A 15,312-nucleotide genomic window follows, 5' to 3' on the forward strand; every position below is an offset into this window, starting at 1 on the left:
ACCAGTCCTGGCCGGTGGGAAAGGGCCAGACTGTGGGCAGGCCCCTGGTGGCTCCGGGCGCTGCTCATACACCGGTGAGGGGACCGTGTTGCTTCCTGGAGCTCGACACAACAGTCCGTTAGTTTGTGAATGATTTTGGCAAACACGGAGCGCTGGTGTTTGTGTCCTGATGATAAAAGGTCCCACCCGCCACCCGGAGCAGGTGTTTCTAACCAACGGGCCATACTAACGGGAATTCTAACATGTTCCCAGCATCTCCCGTCACTAGAGCACCACTGTCCGTTTGTAGGGGACCCCAGGGTCTGGTCGCCTCTGTCCACTCAGCATTTCCTGCCTTCCACACCAGTTTGCTCACCGCTCTTCCCTTGGGACTTCACTCTCCACACGTGACATTTGCATCGAGTCCCCGAAAATCACAGTGTCTCGCTGTTCTTCCCGCTGCCGCTGGACCGCTGGCTCCCTCCGTCGGAGCAAATGGTGTTGTCGAGATGCCCGGGGCCACGTTCAGTGTGTGGAGCCTTCCCAGCCCCGGATGCCGTGGGCCGGCGTGCCCGTGGCTCCGGGAAGGCCCTTCACCCTATGGATCACTTTAAAATAGGGTTTGAGGGGTGCCTGGGTGGCTCAGTCATTAAGCGTCTGCCTTCGGCTCAGGTCATGATCCCAGGGTCCTGGGATCGAGCCCCGCATAGGGCTCCCGGCTCAGAGGGGGTCTGCTTCTCCCTCTGCCTGCTGCTTCCCCTGCTTGTGCTTGCTCTCTTTCTGTCAAATAAAATCTCTTTAAAAATAAGTAAATAAAATTAATAAGGTTTGATTGTGAAGAGCATTGTTTCTATTTTATTTATTTTCTTCAACTCTTGGTTTTGAAATAATTATAGATCCTCAGGAAGTTGCAAGTGTTTTTAAGGTGTTTTTTGATTCAAATGTGTTTTCCATTTGTCTCTCCGTGTTTACAAAAGTCTACATAAAATGGATTTGACGGTTCGTTTTTCCCTTTACTGTTCGTTGTTGGTTTTGTTTGTTTTTTTTACTGTCGCCTTGTTTTGTTTGCTTGTTTTTAGACCTTTTCAACTTCTGATGTGGTGTTTCTTAAAAATATTTTCAGCTTGTCTAACTTTCCTGTTCATTCCCCCTGACTCTTACTGCTCTTGACAATTACACTGAAGTCCCAGACTTCAGTTGACTTTTTTTTGTAAGTTTAGCTATTTTTTAGGTCAAGTAATTATTTTTTTTTAAAGATTTTATTTATTTGAGCGAGCATGTGAGTGGGGGGAGGGGCAGAGGGAGGGAGAGAATCTCAAGCTGACTCCATGCCGGACGTGGGGCTCAACCCCACAACCCTGAGGTCATGACCTGAGCCAAAATCAAGAGTTGGACGCTTCACTGACTGAGCCACCCAGGCACCCCCAGTAATTTTTTAAAATATTAGTTATTGGGGTGCCTGGGTGGCTTAGTCCGTGAAGTGTCTGACTTCGGCTCAGGTCATGATCCCGGGGTCCTGGGATCGAGTCCTGCATCAGGCTCCCTGCTCAGTGGGGAGTCTGCTTCTCCCTCTCCCTCTGCCCCCCCCCACGCTCTATCTCAAATAAATAAAATATAAATAAAATCTTTTAAAAAATAAAATACTTTTTGTTAACACAAGTGTATCTAGATGCCTCTTCAGTGCTGCCCTTCTTGGCCAGTGAGAAGGAGAGGGAAGTGACCACTAATGGCACAGGGTCTTCTGGGGGGTGGCCAGAGTGTGCTAAAACTGACGACCGTTGGTAGTCGCACAGGTGAGCAGACGCAGTAACATCCACGTTACGTGGGATTGGCTGGTACCTACAGTCCGTCATCTCAAGAAAGCTGTATGTTCAAAAACACGTCACCCACTTGTTCTTGCAATCCTCAGGGTACGATCGCGAGCTCGCTAACGTGTGTGCAGCTGCATAAACGTGCCGAGAAGATCGCCGTGATGCTTATGGAGAGAGGACACCTGCAAGACGGGGACCACGTGGCTCTCGTCTACCCGCCAGGTGAACAGGCAGGAGGGGCCCCTCACCGCCCTCGCTCTGACCGCTGACCGGTGGTTCTGCGTTCTGTGCGGCTCGATGCCTCTGCGTACGGCCTCTTGTGGGGATGGTGGTGCGTGCTGTGCGACGCGAGGGCATAATGCGAAATTTTGCAGACGTTTGTATCTGTGTTGTATTACGTATCGGAGGTAGCTCATTGAGTTGATAGTGATTAAATCCTTCACTAAACCGATCACCATAGAGTTGAGTAATTCCTTAGAGAAACGACAGATATTAAACCTGTGGCCACGATGGCACCTTTTACATGAAGGAACAGGCCAACGGGAAGTATTAGCCGAAGCCCCACACAACTCGGGAGCAGAGGAGACGCGGCCAGCGGTCTCGGTGCGCCGGGCTAGGACCTCTGCTGATGGGCATTGCCTGTGTCGACTGAGAACTTCTGCTCTTCTGCCATCTAGGAATAGACCTCATCGCAGCGTTTTACGGCTGCCTCTACGCCGGCTGTGTGCCAATAACCGTCCGCCCCCCACATCCACAGAACATCGCAACGACGCTGCCGACCGTGAAGATGATCGTGGAGGTAACCGTGCCTGCAAGTGCCGGGCCTCCCCTGCCAGGACCCGAGTGCCGAGGCTTCTCGATCACAGAGCCCAGGGAGGGCGGGCTCTGGGGCCGGTGGGGCAGTGCGGCCTCTACCCTCTAGTTCGGGAAGTAGGATTTCAGCTCGCTGGGGCCGCGTTGCTGACACCTTGGGATTGGAGAGCCCTGTAGGAAGTAACTCCTCACCCACGGCACCTGGACAGACAGTGGGAGCTTTGGCACCAAACTGGTGAAAAAGTCATATATTTTTCTTACTATTTATTTAAGTAATCTCTGCACCCAATGTGGGGCTCAAACTCATGACCCCGAGATCAAGAGTCACACGCTCTTCTCACTGAACCAGCCAGGTGCCCCAAAAGTCATTTTTTTTAATTTCTTTGCTCAAGTTTTGGAAATGTCCCATTCCTTTTTTGAAGTATGGATTCATTTTAATTTTTCTTATGCTTGGGGAAGTTTAAAAGGATTAGGAGAAGTTTTTCCCCTCGGAGGAGGAGCAGCTTAGTCTGGGGACAGCACACGCGAATTCTTTCAGTGGTGGTGTTGGAGGACGGTCGGGGCCATTACTCCTTTTAGGCAGTAGTGATCGTGTCCGTGGGTGTACGTGGCAGCTTTCCTGGGACAGAGCTACCCGCGGAACGGTGTTCGGGATGCTCCTTTCTGAGCATGTTCATAACTGGGTGTCCCTCAGCTCCAGAAATGCCCAGGGACCTCAGTGTCTGTGAGCTGTGTGTGCTGTGGTCAATTCCTGGCTTTCTCAGGCCTCCGGTGGCCGCCGCCGGCTCTGCGGGAGGCAGCCTGGCCAATGGCGTCGGGTTGCGTAGTGAGCAGCGGCTCGCTCCTTCCTGAACGGCGTGTTCTCTGACTGGCAGGTGAGTCGCTCTGCCTGCTTGATGACAACACAGCTCATCTGTAAGTTGTTACGGTCCAGGGAGGCAGCGGCGGCTGTAGACGTCAGGGCGTGGCCCCCCATCCTGGACACAGGTTAGTCCTCGAGCTCGCCGATACGTCCGTGTGCTCGTCTGCTTTTCCTCTGGCTCAGAGACGCTAACGGCTTTGTTCTGCTCCAGATGATTTGCCAAAGAAGCGGCCTGCCCAGATCTACAAACCTTCCAACCCAGACACGCTAGCTTATCTTGACTTCAGCGTGTCCACGACCGGGATGCTCGCTGGAGTGAAGGTGAGAAACGTGATCGCACGGCGTGAGGTTACGAGCCACGCGGGGCTTGTCCCTTGATGTTCTTCGGGACTCTAGCAGACCCTTGAAGGGGCGTGTGAGACGGGTGCGTCCCTGCCCTTCCTGAGGCTGTAAAATGCATGACTGTTTCAGTGGTGACCTAGGCTGGCCGATTCCTTCCACGCGTTCCAGCGCTGTTTATTAGCCCCTAAGAAAGAACGGCACGTGTTCCTTCCTTGCTGGTTCTCAGGTCGCGGTGCCCTGTTACAAGACTCCGTGCACTGGGGTGTCTTGCTTTTTTAGCTTGGGTTCCATCCTGGCTGGATTACTGCCCGCCGCACGGACCCTCGTTCCTACCGAAGACCGGAGCGGCAGTTCACCCTGAACAGCTCGGGGGGTTAGGAGCACCCCCCCCCCACCATGCAGTCGAAAATCCACGTATGACTTTTGACTCCCCCAAGACTTAGCTGCTTCTAGCCTCCTGTTGACTGCAAGTCTTACCAGTGACACGAGCAGTCGTTAACCCTATTCTGTGTCTTCTGTGTGTTATATACGTATTCTCACAGCAAAGTAAGCTGGAGAAAAGAAAATCCTGTTGAGAAAGTCACGAGGGAGAGAAGAAACGCTTACGGTCCTGCTCTGTAACCAACCCGTGTGTAAGGGGCCGGCGCCCACAATCCCGTGTTGTTCAGGGCTCGGGCAGTGTCCCTGTCAAGGGACTGGTACGTCCTCTGTAGCCTCAGGAAGCCTTTGGCCCACCCTCGGGATCTGACCCCTCCATTTGTGTCATTTACCTCAATTCTCTTTTTCTGCTTTTTTTTTCGATTTTGTATTATTGTTGTTAAATACACATAACATAAATTCGCCCTAATAACCAACCTAAGCGTACGTGGCCTTAAAAACACGCTGTGGAGCCTGTCCACCGTCCACCCGCATAACTCCCCGCATCTTATAAAACTGAAACTCACTACCTATTAATCAAGAGCCCCCGTCCCCTCCCCCAGCACCCACCATCTCCCTTCTGTCTCTGGGATTTTGACGACCGGGGACCCCATAGAGGTGGAGTCCGGGCGCTGTCCTTTTGTGACTGGCTCGTTAAACGTACCGTAATGTCCCAGGGGTTCATCCGTGTTGCCATGGGGGTCAGACTGCTTTTTAAGGCTGAGTTAACCTTCCGTTGAATGTATTCACGTTGGGTCTGTGCATTCACCTGTCACCGGACAGAAGGGCTGCTTCCAGGCGTCAGCTCCTGTAAGTGACGCTGCTGTGCGCGTCCATGTACAAGCATCTCCCAAGACACTGTTTCCGGGTCTTCTGGGTACATGCCAAGAAGTGGAATTTGGGGTCATACGGTCATTTTGTTTAATCTGGGAGGGAACTGCCATGCTGTTTTCCATAGTGGCCACATCATTTCATCTTCTCCTCATCCTCGTCAACTCAGCGTTTTCTGGGGTTTTCTTGCTTTTATTTTTTAGTAGTAGCCATCCTAATGGGTGTGCAGTGGTATCTCATTGTGGTTTTGATTTGCACTTTCCTAGTGATTAGTGATGTTGAGCATTATTTCATCTTTGGAGAAATATCTGTTTAAGTCCTTTGAATCAAGTTGTTTGTTTTTTATTGTTGTTGTGGTTGAGTCTTACAAATTCTCTGTATATTCTGGATATTAAACCCTGAATTTTCTGCTAATCTGTGGATTGCCTTCTTAACCTGTGGATAGTGTCTTTTGATGCACAAAATTTTTAAATTTTCATAAAGTCCAATGTTGTCTTTTTTTTTGTCCTTTGCCTTCGGTCACACCTAAGAAATCATTGCTAAATCCAGTGTCATAAACGTTTGTCTTGGGTTTTCTTCCAAGAATTTTATTGTCTTAGGTCTTACATTTCTGTCTTTGATCCAATTTGAGCTAATTTTTCTGTGTGGTTTTAGATAAAGGTCCAACCTCATTCTTTTGCACCTGGAGATCCAATTTTCTCAGCGCCATTTGTTGAGAAGACTGTCTTTCCCCTCATTGAATGTTCTTGGCACCCTTGTCAAAAATCAATTGGCCATAAATGCAGGGTTGTTTTTTTTTTCTGGGCTCTGTATTCTCTTCTATTGATCTACGTGTCTGTTTTTGGGCCAGTACTGCACTGTTTTGACTACTGTAAATTTGTAGTAAGCTTTTAAATCAGGAAATGTGAGTCCTCTGTTTATTTTCAAGATTGTTTTGGCTATTCAGATTTCCTTGAGATTCTCTTTGAAGTTTATGATGCATTTTCTACTTCTATAAAAAATATCATTGAAAATTTTTTTAAATTTAAATTCAATTAGCCAATGTACAGTACATTGTTAGTTTTTGGTGTAATGTTCAATGATTCATTAGTTGCAGATAACATTCAGAGACTGCATTGAGTCTGTATAGTTTAGGGTAATATTGACATCTATGAATATGGTATGTGTTTCCATTTATTTATGTCTTTAATTTTTTTGGCAATATTTTATAATTTTCATTGTACAAGTCTTTCACCTCCTTGGTTGAGTTAATTCCTAAGCATTTTATTCTTTGATGCTATTGTAAATAGACTTGTTTTAATTTCCTCTTCAGATTTTTCATTTAATGTATAGAAATGCAAGTGATTTTTGCTTCTTATCTTGCTACTTTGGTGAATTTGATTTTTAATAATTTTTTTGTAAAATATTTAGTGTTTTCTATATATAATAAGTTCACCTTATCTGTGAATAGAGATCATTTTACTTCTACTTTTCCAATTTGAATGCCTTGCATTCATTTTTCTTACCTAATTGCTTGGGCTAGAACTTCTAGTACCATATGGAATAGAAGGGGTGAAAGCAGGTATCCTTGCCTTGTTCCTGATTGTAGAGGTAAAGCTTTGAAACTTTTATGGCTGAGTATGATGTTCTCTGTGTTCTCCATATGGCTTTTATTATGTTGAGGCCCTTTTTTCTATTCCTAGTCTATTGAGTGTTTTTATTGTAAAAGGTTGTTGAGTTTTGTCAGAGATGATCATAGGGGTTTTTTTTCCCCCTCATTCTTTTAGTGTGACCTATTGATTGATTTTTTTTTTAAAGATTTTATGTTTAAGTAATCTTCACACCCAATGTGGGGCTCAGACTCACAACCCTGAGATTGAGAGTCACATGCTTCTCCAACTGAGTCACCCAGGTGCCCTAGTATTGGTTCATCTTTAAACATTTGGTTCATTTTAGCAGTGAAGTCATTGGGTGCAGGGCTTTTCTTTGTTGGGAAATCTTCTTTACTGATTTGATTTTCTTACTGCTTGTAAGTTTATTCAGATTTTTTATTCTTCGTGATTTAGTCTTGGCAGGTTTTGTGTTCCCAAACACATAATTTGTGTTCCCAAACACATAATTTGTGTTTCAGTTTCCATGAAGTGCAGTTTCTCCATCTTGTGTAGGTTGTGCATTTGTTCATAGTACTCTCCGATCATTAATTTCATTTCCGTAGAATCCATAGTAAATGTCCCTGCTTTCATTTCTGATTTTAGTAATTTGAGTGTTCCCTCCTTTTTTCTTAGTCCATTTAGCTAAAGGTTTGCTTTGTTGATTATTTCAAAGAACCAACTATTATTTTCATAGATTATCTCTACTATTTCTCCACTCTCGCTTTGCTTACCTCTGTTCTAGTCTTTATTATTTCCTTCCTTTTGCTAGCTTTGGGTTTCATCTGTTCTTCTTTCTCTCATTCCTTAAGTTGTAAAGTTAGACAGGTGTGAGATCTGTCTTGTTTCTTAAGGTAACTGTTTATATAAATTTCTGCATTAACATTGCTTTTGCTGTGTCCTGTAAGTTTTGGTATGTTGTATTTTCATTTGCATTCATGTCTAAGTATTTTCTGATTTTCCTTGTGATTTCCTTGTGGTTATTTAAGAGTGCGTTTTTTTAATTTTGCAAGTTGTGGGTTTTTCAGTTTTCCTTCTGTTACCGATTCCTAACTTCATCCTGTTGTGGTTGGAGAAGATACTTCATATGGTATCTATCTTTTTAAATCTACTGAGACTTAATATGTGGCCTAAAATATGGCCTATCCTGGAAAATGACCCAAGTGTTCTTGAGAAGAGTGTGTATTCCATTGTGGTTGACTGTTCTCTGTGTCCCTCAGATCTCTTTGGTTTATTGTGTTAAGTCCCCTATTTTCTTTTTTTTACATGTCTTCTTTCTGCTTGTTCTGTTTTCGAGAATAGGGTATTGAAGTCTCTGTCACTGAAGAAACATTGGTTTCTCCCTTTAGTTTTGTCCATTTTTGCTTCATCTTCTTTGGCGGTCTATTGTCTGGTGTGTAGATGTTTATAATTGTTAAATCTTCTTGCTGTACTGAACCCTTTATTAATATGTAATGCCCCTCTCTATCTTTTGCAGCCTTTTTGAAAGTCTAAATGTCTGATACTAGTTTACCTCTGCTCTCTTTTGGTTACTCTCTGCATGGAATGTCTTTATCCATTCTTTCACTTTCAAACTATTTGTGTCTTTTGATCTAAAATGAATCTCTTGGGGGCTCCTGGATGGTGCAGTTGGTTGGGGGTCCAACTCTTGGTTTTGGCTGGGGTTATGGCCTCAGGGTCATGAGATCAAGCCCCGCGTCGGGCCCACACGCAACACAGAGTCTACTTGGAGTATCTCTCTCCCTCTCCCCTGCCCCCCAACCCCTGTATGCTTGCTCTCTCTCTCTGTCTTGCTCTCTCACTCTCACAAATAAAAAAATCTTTTTTAAAAATAAATAAAATGAGTCTCTTGTAGGCAGCATATGTTTGGATCATGTATTTTATTCACTCTGCCAATTTCTGTCTTTGGAGAGTTAATCTGTTTATGTTTAAACTAATTACTGGTAAGAAGGGACTTCTGTGGGGCGCCGGGGGGGTGCAGTCGATTAAGTGACCGACTCTTTATTTTAGCTCAGGTCATTATTTCAGGGTCGTGAAATCTAGCCCCGTGTTGAGCTCCCTACTCAGTGGAGAGTCTGCTGGAGATTCTCTCTCCCTCTGCCCCCTCCCCTTACTCGCACTCTCTCTCTAAAATAATTTTTTTTAAAAAAATGAAGGGACTTCTGTCATCTTGCTCATTTTTTTCCATACATCTTATAACTTTCCTGTTACTCATTTCCTGCATTACTGTCTTATTTTGTGCTTAGTTGATTTTTTGTAGTGAAACATTCAAATTCCTTTCTCATTTCTTTTCATATATATTCTACAGGTTTCGTCTTTGAGGTGACCATGGGGATTGGGTTGGGCAGCCTACAGTTGTAATTCTCCAGTTTGGGTTATCTCTGCTTAATTTCAGGGACATAAAAAACTGTTCCATCTCTACCTCTCTCAGTTGCTGGTGTCACAAAGTTATATCTTTATACACTGTATGGCCTAAAATATCTAGTAATAATTCTTTTAAATACATTGGTCTCTTGTTATGTAGGGGGGAAAAAGTGGAATTTAAACCCAAAGTTACAGTAACAGTTTTTCGACTAATAATTGTTTTGTTTTACCTTATTAATCTCTTAAATCATGTAGAAAATGAAGGAGTTATAGAGTTATAAAGTATTGCTATGATTATACTAGCTTTTTTTTAAGACTATTTATTTTAGAGGTGGGGGGAGAGAGAGCAAGTGGGGAAGGGGCAGAGGGAGAGGATCTTCAGCTGACTCCCCACTGAGCGTGGAGCCCGGCACAGGGCTCAGTCTCGCCCCACACAGAGATCATGACCTGAGCTGAAATCATGAGTCAGACGCTTACCCAACTGAGCCACCCAGGTGCCCCAGGATTACAGTAGCTTTTATAATTGCCTTGTATTTACTTTACTGAGATCTTAACTTATTCAGATGACTTCGAGTTACATCTAGTGTCTTTCTGTTTCTACCTACAGGGCTTTCTTGAGCCTTTCATGGCAGGTCTAAATTTCATGAGTGCCCACAACTTTTTCTTTGATGGGAATGTCTTAATTTTTCCAAAATTAACTGCCATTGCCCAAACCTTCCTCTGGAAGTTACAAGCCTTAACAGACTCCAGAGCCCCAAATAGTTTCATTTTCTGCCCACACAATTGTCGTCTGGTTGCTGTGGAGACCGTCTTCCCAGAGTCCTCTCCTCTGCTTTTCAATAGAATCTGAGGGACCACACCAAATAAAGTGGAATATAAAATAAAATAATTCTTCAAAAGCCTTTTTTGAGAGAGAGAGAGAGAGCGAGCATGCGTGGGCGGGGGGGGGCGGGGGGAGAGACAATCTCAAGGAGACTCCACACTGAGCTGAGCTCAACCCCAGCACCTGATCTCACAACCCTGAGATCATGACCTGAGCCGACATCAAGAGTCGGTCACTTAACCAACTGCACCACCCAGGTGCCCCTTCAAAAGCCTTTTGGAGTACAGATTTCTTTTCAGAGCAGGATAAGTGATTTACCATGGTGCTGAAGGTGGCCTTGAGCCGCCTCCGATCACTGCAGAAGGGAAGCACACACTTGGATCCTACTGTTTTCATGGTCTGCAGAAGTGGAGGCTATAATGTTACATCTTGATCCGATAGATACTTCTACTTGAAGCAGAGATAAAGCGATCTATGCTATTACTTCATGGGGATTCCACTTAATAGAAGTATAAACCCTAGTAATCCCAGAGAGATGGGTAATAGACTTCCTTTCAAGTTTATGAAAGCTTTCTTTTTTAAAGATTTACTTATTTATTTTAGAGAGCGAGAGAGTGGGTGAAGGCGGTGGGGAGGGGCAGAGGGAGAGAAAGAGAATCTCAAGCAGACTCCACGCTGAGCATGGAGCCTTATGCAGGGCTCGATCTCACGACCCTGAGATCACGACCTGACCCAAAACCAAGAGTCGGCTGTTAACCGACTGAGCCACCCAGGTGCTCCTCAAATTTATGGAAGTTTTTATTAAACTTTTGCAATTTAATTTGTTTGATGAGTACCTGAGATGAAACATACTGTGATGTCATTTAATGAAAACCCATATGCCTTAAATACCAAGAGGCGTAAACAGAGCTGAAATCATCTGGTTTATAGTCTTGTCCTGGTGGAAATCCCCTTTACCTCTTTGATTGCATTTGTCACCATGTTTCTTGGAAATGTTAATTCAATTTCAGCTTTTGGACAAAAATGTCATTAAGTATTCAGTTAAATCCCTAAAGGTAAGAGAGAGAAGTTTACCCAGTAAACCATTTTCTCCATAATGGGTGCTGTATAATGTCTGATTTAGTATAAGACCCATGAGTATGTATTTATATGTTCAATATAAGTTTTGTAATACTCTTCCAAAGTGTAATTTGAACTCTGGCATTCTCCACGTCTACGAGGACGTCTTGTGGAGGACCCATATGGCACCTGCTGTTTCCTTCAGCTCGATCGCCCTCTGGGCTTCCCCACAAGCTGTTGTAGAGCTGCGGTGGCTCTCCCTTCCACTGAGGGGCTCACTCTCGGATGGGGTGTGCCGCTGATGTTTGCCCAGGCCATGGACACTTACTTCATCATCAGCCAAAGTCATACCGCACAGAAAGTAACCCTTCCCTAGAGAAGTCCTAAGATGCATCCTAAAAATAAACACAGGTGCCCTCATCCCTGAGCGCTCTGACTATGTCTGCTCTCAGTGTCTCTTTCAGAGTCAAGCACGAGAGCTGCTTGTTTGGGGCTTGTGGAAAACTAATTCTTTATCCAGGTACAAATCTGTCTTCATAAGAATTGGGCGTTCTTCTTCCAAAGTGGACTATGGGTCTGTGATGTTGACAGGGTCCAAGATTGCAATGAGCTTGGACGTGAAATGTTCAGCTTTCCTGGTTGCTTTTTTCTTAATCTCTCTGCGTTCTTGCCACTATGAAGAGATCTGTTCATGCTTACTCACCCTCAAGACCCACAGCCCTCTGTGAGCCCCAGGGCGATGGGAGAACGCATTCTCTGCTCTCCTTGGGCTCTCCACCCACTTTGTCAAAGTGCTCACAGGCCCCGCAGTTAACAGAGCTCTCTCTCAATTTCCCGCTGGATCACGAGCTCCTGGGGTTGGAGGCTGTGTTTTATTCTTTTTTGTAGTTCGAGCACCTAATACAAAGCCTGATACAAGCACGTCCTCAATTACTATATTAGTATTTGCTGAGCTAAGCTGAAAAACTCTGTTCTTGCTACAAACAGTGCCTGCACAGAGCAGGGGTTCAGTAAAGGTTTATTTTAGTGAGAATGTGGGTAATTTTGGTAGTTAGGATTTTACTAATTCCCAATCCAGCAGGTGGGAGGTTGAAGGAATATTTCATAAATGTTTCTTCTTTAAGCAAATTATTGTGGCTTTAATAGCAAAGCTAAAGGAGCTGCTTGTGTGTCCGATTCTAGAGCAAGTCTCTGTTACTTTTTATGAACTCCGTGAAGTATCCACAGTGAACCCTGCTGGCCAGAGCGTCTGACAGCGCTCCCACGGTCACGGCAGAAGCATGCCCCACCCCCGGCTTCTCTCCGCCGTTGCTGGGGTGACTGACGGGTGCTTTTCCCAGACATTTGTCTGGGTCTGCCTGCGTGTGAGGGTGCATGTTCCACCCCCACTCGGTTCAGCTCCAGGGGACACCACTTCCGATGAACTGAAGACATGTTTAAAACCACGAGCTTGGAAAGATTTTCCTTTTCCTCTTGGGTTGGCTTGGCTAGAAAGCTTCTGTGAGAAACTTGACTATATTAGATACATTTTACGGTATCTTGTAGTAACTCATGTTATATTCCGGCTGTGGGAGCCCCCCTCCTGTCACCTCGGTCGTGCGGGGACGGGTAGCGTGGCTGCTGGCGCACCCCCGGCTGAGATTCTGGCTCGAGTGTGTGTGACCGTCAGCAAACTGTCTTCTCTGAGCCTGGTTTCCTGACCGTTGAGATGGGGTGTTCGTCCACCGTGCCCTGCTGGCCCTATTGCATGGCCCACGTGTCTAAATCAGATACGGTCCCGACCCGGAGAGGGGCCCTGAGCCAGTGTGTCCCCAGCTTCTTCACAGCATAGTGGGATTGCTGGAGAATTCTTTCTGTGCTAACCTGCTTTTTGGCTGTAGGACGTGGTGACTTCAGCTATAGGATTCCTGGGTCTGGGGGCCCAGGAAGTGTTGCATGTGGTTTAGCCCTTGAAAACGGGGGCACTGACCGGAATCGCAGCCCCCTCTTGTGCTGGCAAAGCCAGAGCGTGGCTGCCATGGCGCCCTTGCTGCGGTCACCGTGGGGTGCTGGAGGTCGGGCTGCGTGGACTGAGGTGGCCTTGCTGTCTTGCAGATGTCTCACGCAGCCACCAGTGCCTTCTGCCGTTCCATTAAGCTGCAGTGTGAACTCTACCCCTCTCGAGAAGTGGCCATCTGCTTGGACCCTTACTGTGGACTTGGGTTTGTCCTGTGGTGCCTCTGTAGGTGAGTATCCTCTTGAATATCTTTACAATGAAGACTAAATCCGTCATGCACCCCCTTTCTAGACCATTTGCAGAGCAGATGCTAGTGTCGGGGGGGGCTGCCATGTCCGACCGGCTGCGGCTGGGTCACAGGTGGGTCACTGTCCCGTCCCTTCTCAGCCCCGCGCTCCGGGAGGACCAGATGTGTCTGCGGTGGTATCCACACTCCACAGCGTTTGCTGAGCCCCACAGAGACCACAAACTCTGGGCTCTTTCTGGGAGGCTGCCTGGTGGGGACCCCTATTTCCTAGCGAGGATGCCAGCCTGAGGCTTTGGTGCTTTGCCTTTACCTAGCAGTTACCCCTGGCCTGGAATGTGTATTAGGTCAATGCACACTTCAGGCTCCCTCCTCCTTCGGGCTTCTCGCTGGCGTGGCTGGGAGGAACCAGGTGCAGAAAGGCGGGGAGCTCCCCATGAGAGCCCACCAGAGTCCCCACCACGTCCGCGTCTCCAGCGCCCCAGGGCTGGCCATAGCAGGCTCAGCAAGTGTCTCGAGAGGGTGAATGTGAGGTGTGTTGGCATTTCTTCAGACTGTAGAAACTTTGGGGAAGACCAAACAGCCTGCAGAACACGAAGACCACAGGGGCCAGAGCCCCTTCGTGACACCAGGAAGTACTCACCGTTCGCATTTTGCAGTCTTCCAGAGTTGGTTGGGAGGTAGCATACTGTTTTGGTAGTGTCAACGCTCGAGCGTCTGCAAGCACGTGAACAAGGCCGTGGTGCACACCGGTGCCCACCGTCCGGCTCCCACGGGCCAGCGTTCGGACGGCTTTGCTTCATCTCTCCTTCCAGTTTTTTCTGCCCCTGTGTTCCGTGCGGCATTGTAAAGCAATCACCAAACGTGATTTCGCCATAAACTGTTCGGTGTGTGTACAGTTTTGTGGCTGTGCCTTAATATAGATTTAAAACTGAGATGCTGCCGTATGAAAACGGTCATGATTTCCTTTCTTCTTAATAGTCGCTAATGTCTTCTCTCATGTCTTTAAATGCACTTTGGAAAACAATTATTCTAATGCATTCATCGTACTTAATAGTATTAAGTTAGATTAAAATCCAGTCCTGTAGTTTTGAAAAACGCTGGCATTCATTCTAGTTAGAACAATTAAAGTTTTTGAGAGCACAAATTCAATTCAATTAAAATATTCAGTGATTTTTGCCTCACTATAGAATGCAGTAGTATCGTGCGTAAATATTTTTCTTGGGAAGTCGTTCAGAATATGGCGTTGCAGCAGAGGGGCCAGGGACGCGCAGCCAACCGCGAAGGAAGCCTGTCCTGCGGCACTAACCCTAAAGGGGACTGTGTGTCCCTTGGCAAAGGCGCCCGTGAAGCCGAAGCGAGTGGATGGAGCGCTTTCCCGCCCCTGGGGCTCACCGAGCCTGACCCTCGTGACACGGCCAGAGAGGCTGCCTGTTGGTGGGAAGGTTTGACGCACACCGGTAGCAGCGGGTCACGGTGGGGCTCTTGAAAGGGGCCCTAAGGTGGCTTTTCCTAATGGCGTCTTTCCTGCAAATTCGTTCAGAAGTCATGAAATTACCAAGTTCTGCTGATTGTCTCTGCAACACTGACATAAATACAGGAGAGCTGTGAACTTCTTCCTTCTGAAGTCTCTGCAGAAACAGATCCGGACAAACTTGCTTAGAAACTGGCCTGGGAGCATCTGCCGCAGGAGGAATGAGAATGCCCAGCACCTGTCGGCACTGGGGGTGCTGCTGTCTGCTCCGACGGGCTAGCGCTCCCTCGGGGAAGGGCCGACTTCACGGCTGGTCCAGGAAATGCACAAGATGCGCCTGAATGTCTTTTTGTGCGAGAAGGCGCTCGTGGCATGAGGGTGACGTGCCCTTTGGAGGGGCTCCCACTGGCTGGATTGGGGGATTTCAGCACCAAAATAAAGATTATGATAGATAACACTTTGAATAAAACAGGAAATTATCTCACCATTCCAACAGACAGACTGAAAGCTTGATCGATAGAGTAGACATCTAGAAAACAGTTGTGAGTTATAAAGGGATGGAGAGAACCTTCACAGCAGAGACACGGGGTCATGAGTGTCACCCAGAGAGTTGCAGCGAGGCAAACAGCGTCATGTCCGGGGTCGTCCTGACAAAGACCCTTCACTGAA

The 15,312-nt window shown here is 46.7% G+C and overlaps 1 protein-coding gene across 4 annotated transcripts in view; it reads left to right on the forward strand.

Moving 5' to 3' along the window:
- The window catches only part of DIP2C (disco interacting protein 2 homolog C), a 387,541-nt gene that overhangs the window by 320,094 nt on the left and 52,135 nt on the right, over window positions 1–15,312 (forward strand). For all 4 annotated transcript variants that reach the window (XM_040645478.1, XM_040645479.1, XM_040645480.1 and 1 more), the window contains 5 exons: window positions 1,889–2,012; window positions 2,468–2,589; window positions 3,479–3,590; window positions 3,677–3,786; window positions 13,024–13,154. In XM_040645478.1, the coding sequence (XP_040501412.1) occupies window positions 1,889–2,012; window positions 2,468–2,589; window positions 3,479–3,590; window positions 3,677–3,786; window positions 13,024–13,154 (599 nt within the window). The remainder of the gene's footprint in view (window positions 1–1,888; window positions 2,013–2,467; window positions 2,590–3,478; window positions 3,591–3,676; window positions 3,787–13,023; window positions 13,155–15,312) is intronic.

Source organism: Ursus maritimus, unplaced genomic scaffold, assembly GCF_017311325.1.
Source record: "Ursus maritimus isolate PB19 unplaced genomic scaffold, ASM1731132v1 scaffold_31, whole genome shotgun sequence".
NCBI lineage: Eukaryota > Metazoa > Chordata > Mammalia > Carnivora > Ursidae > Ursus > Ursus maritimus.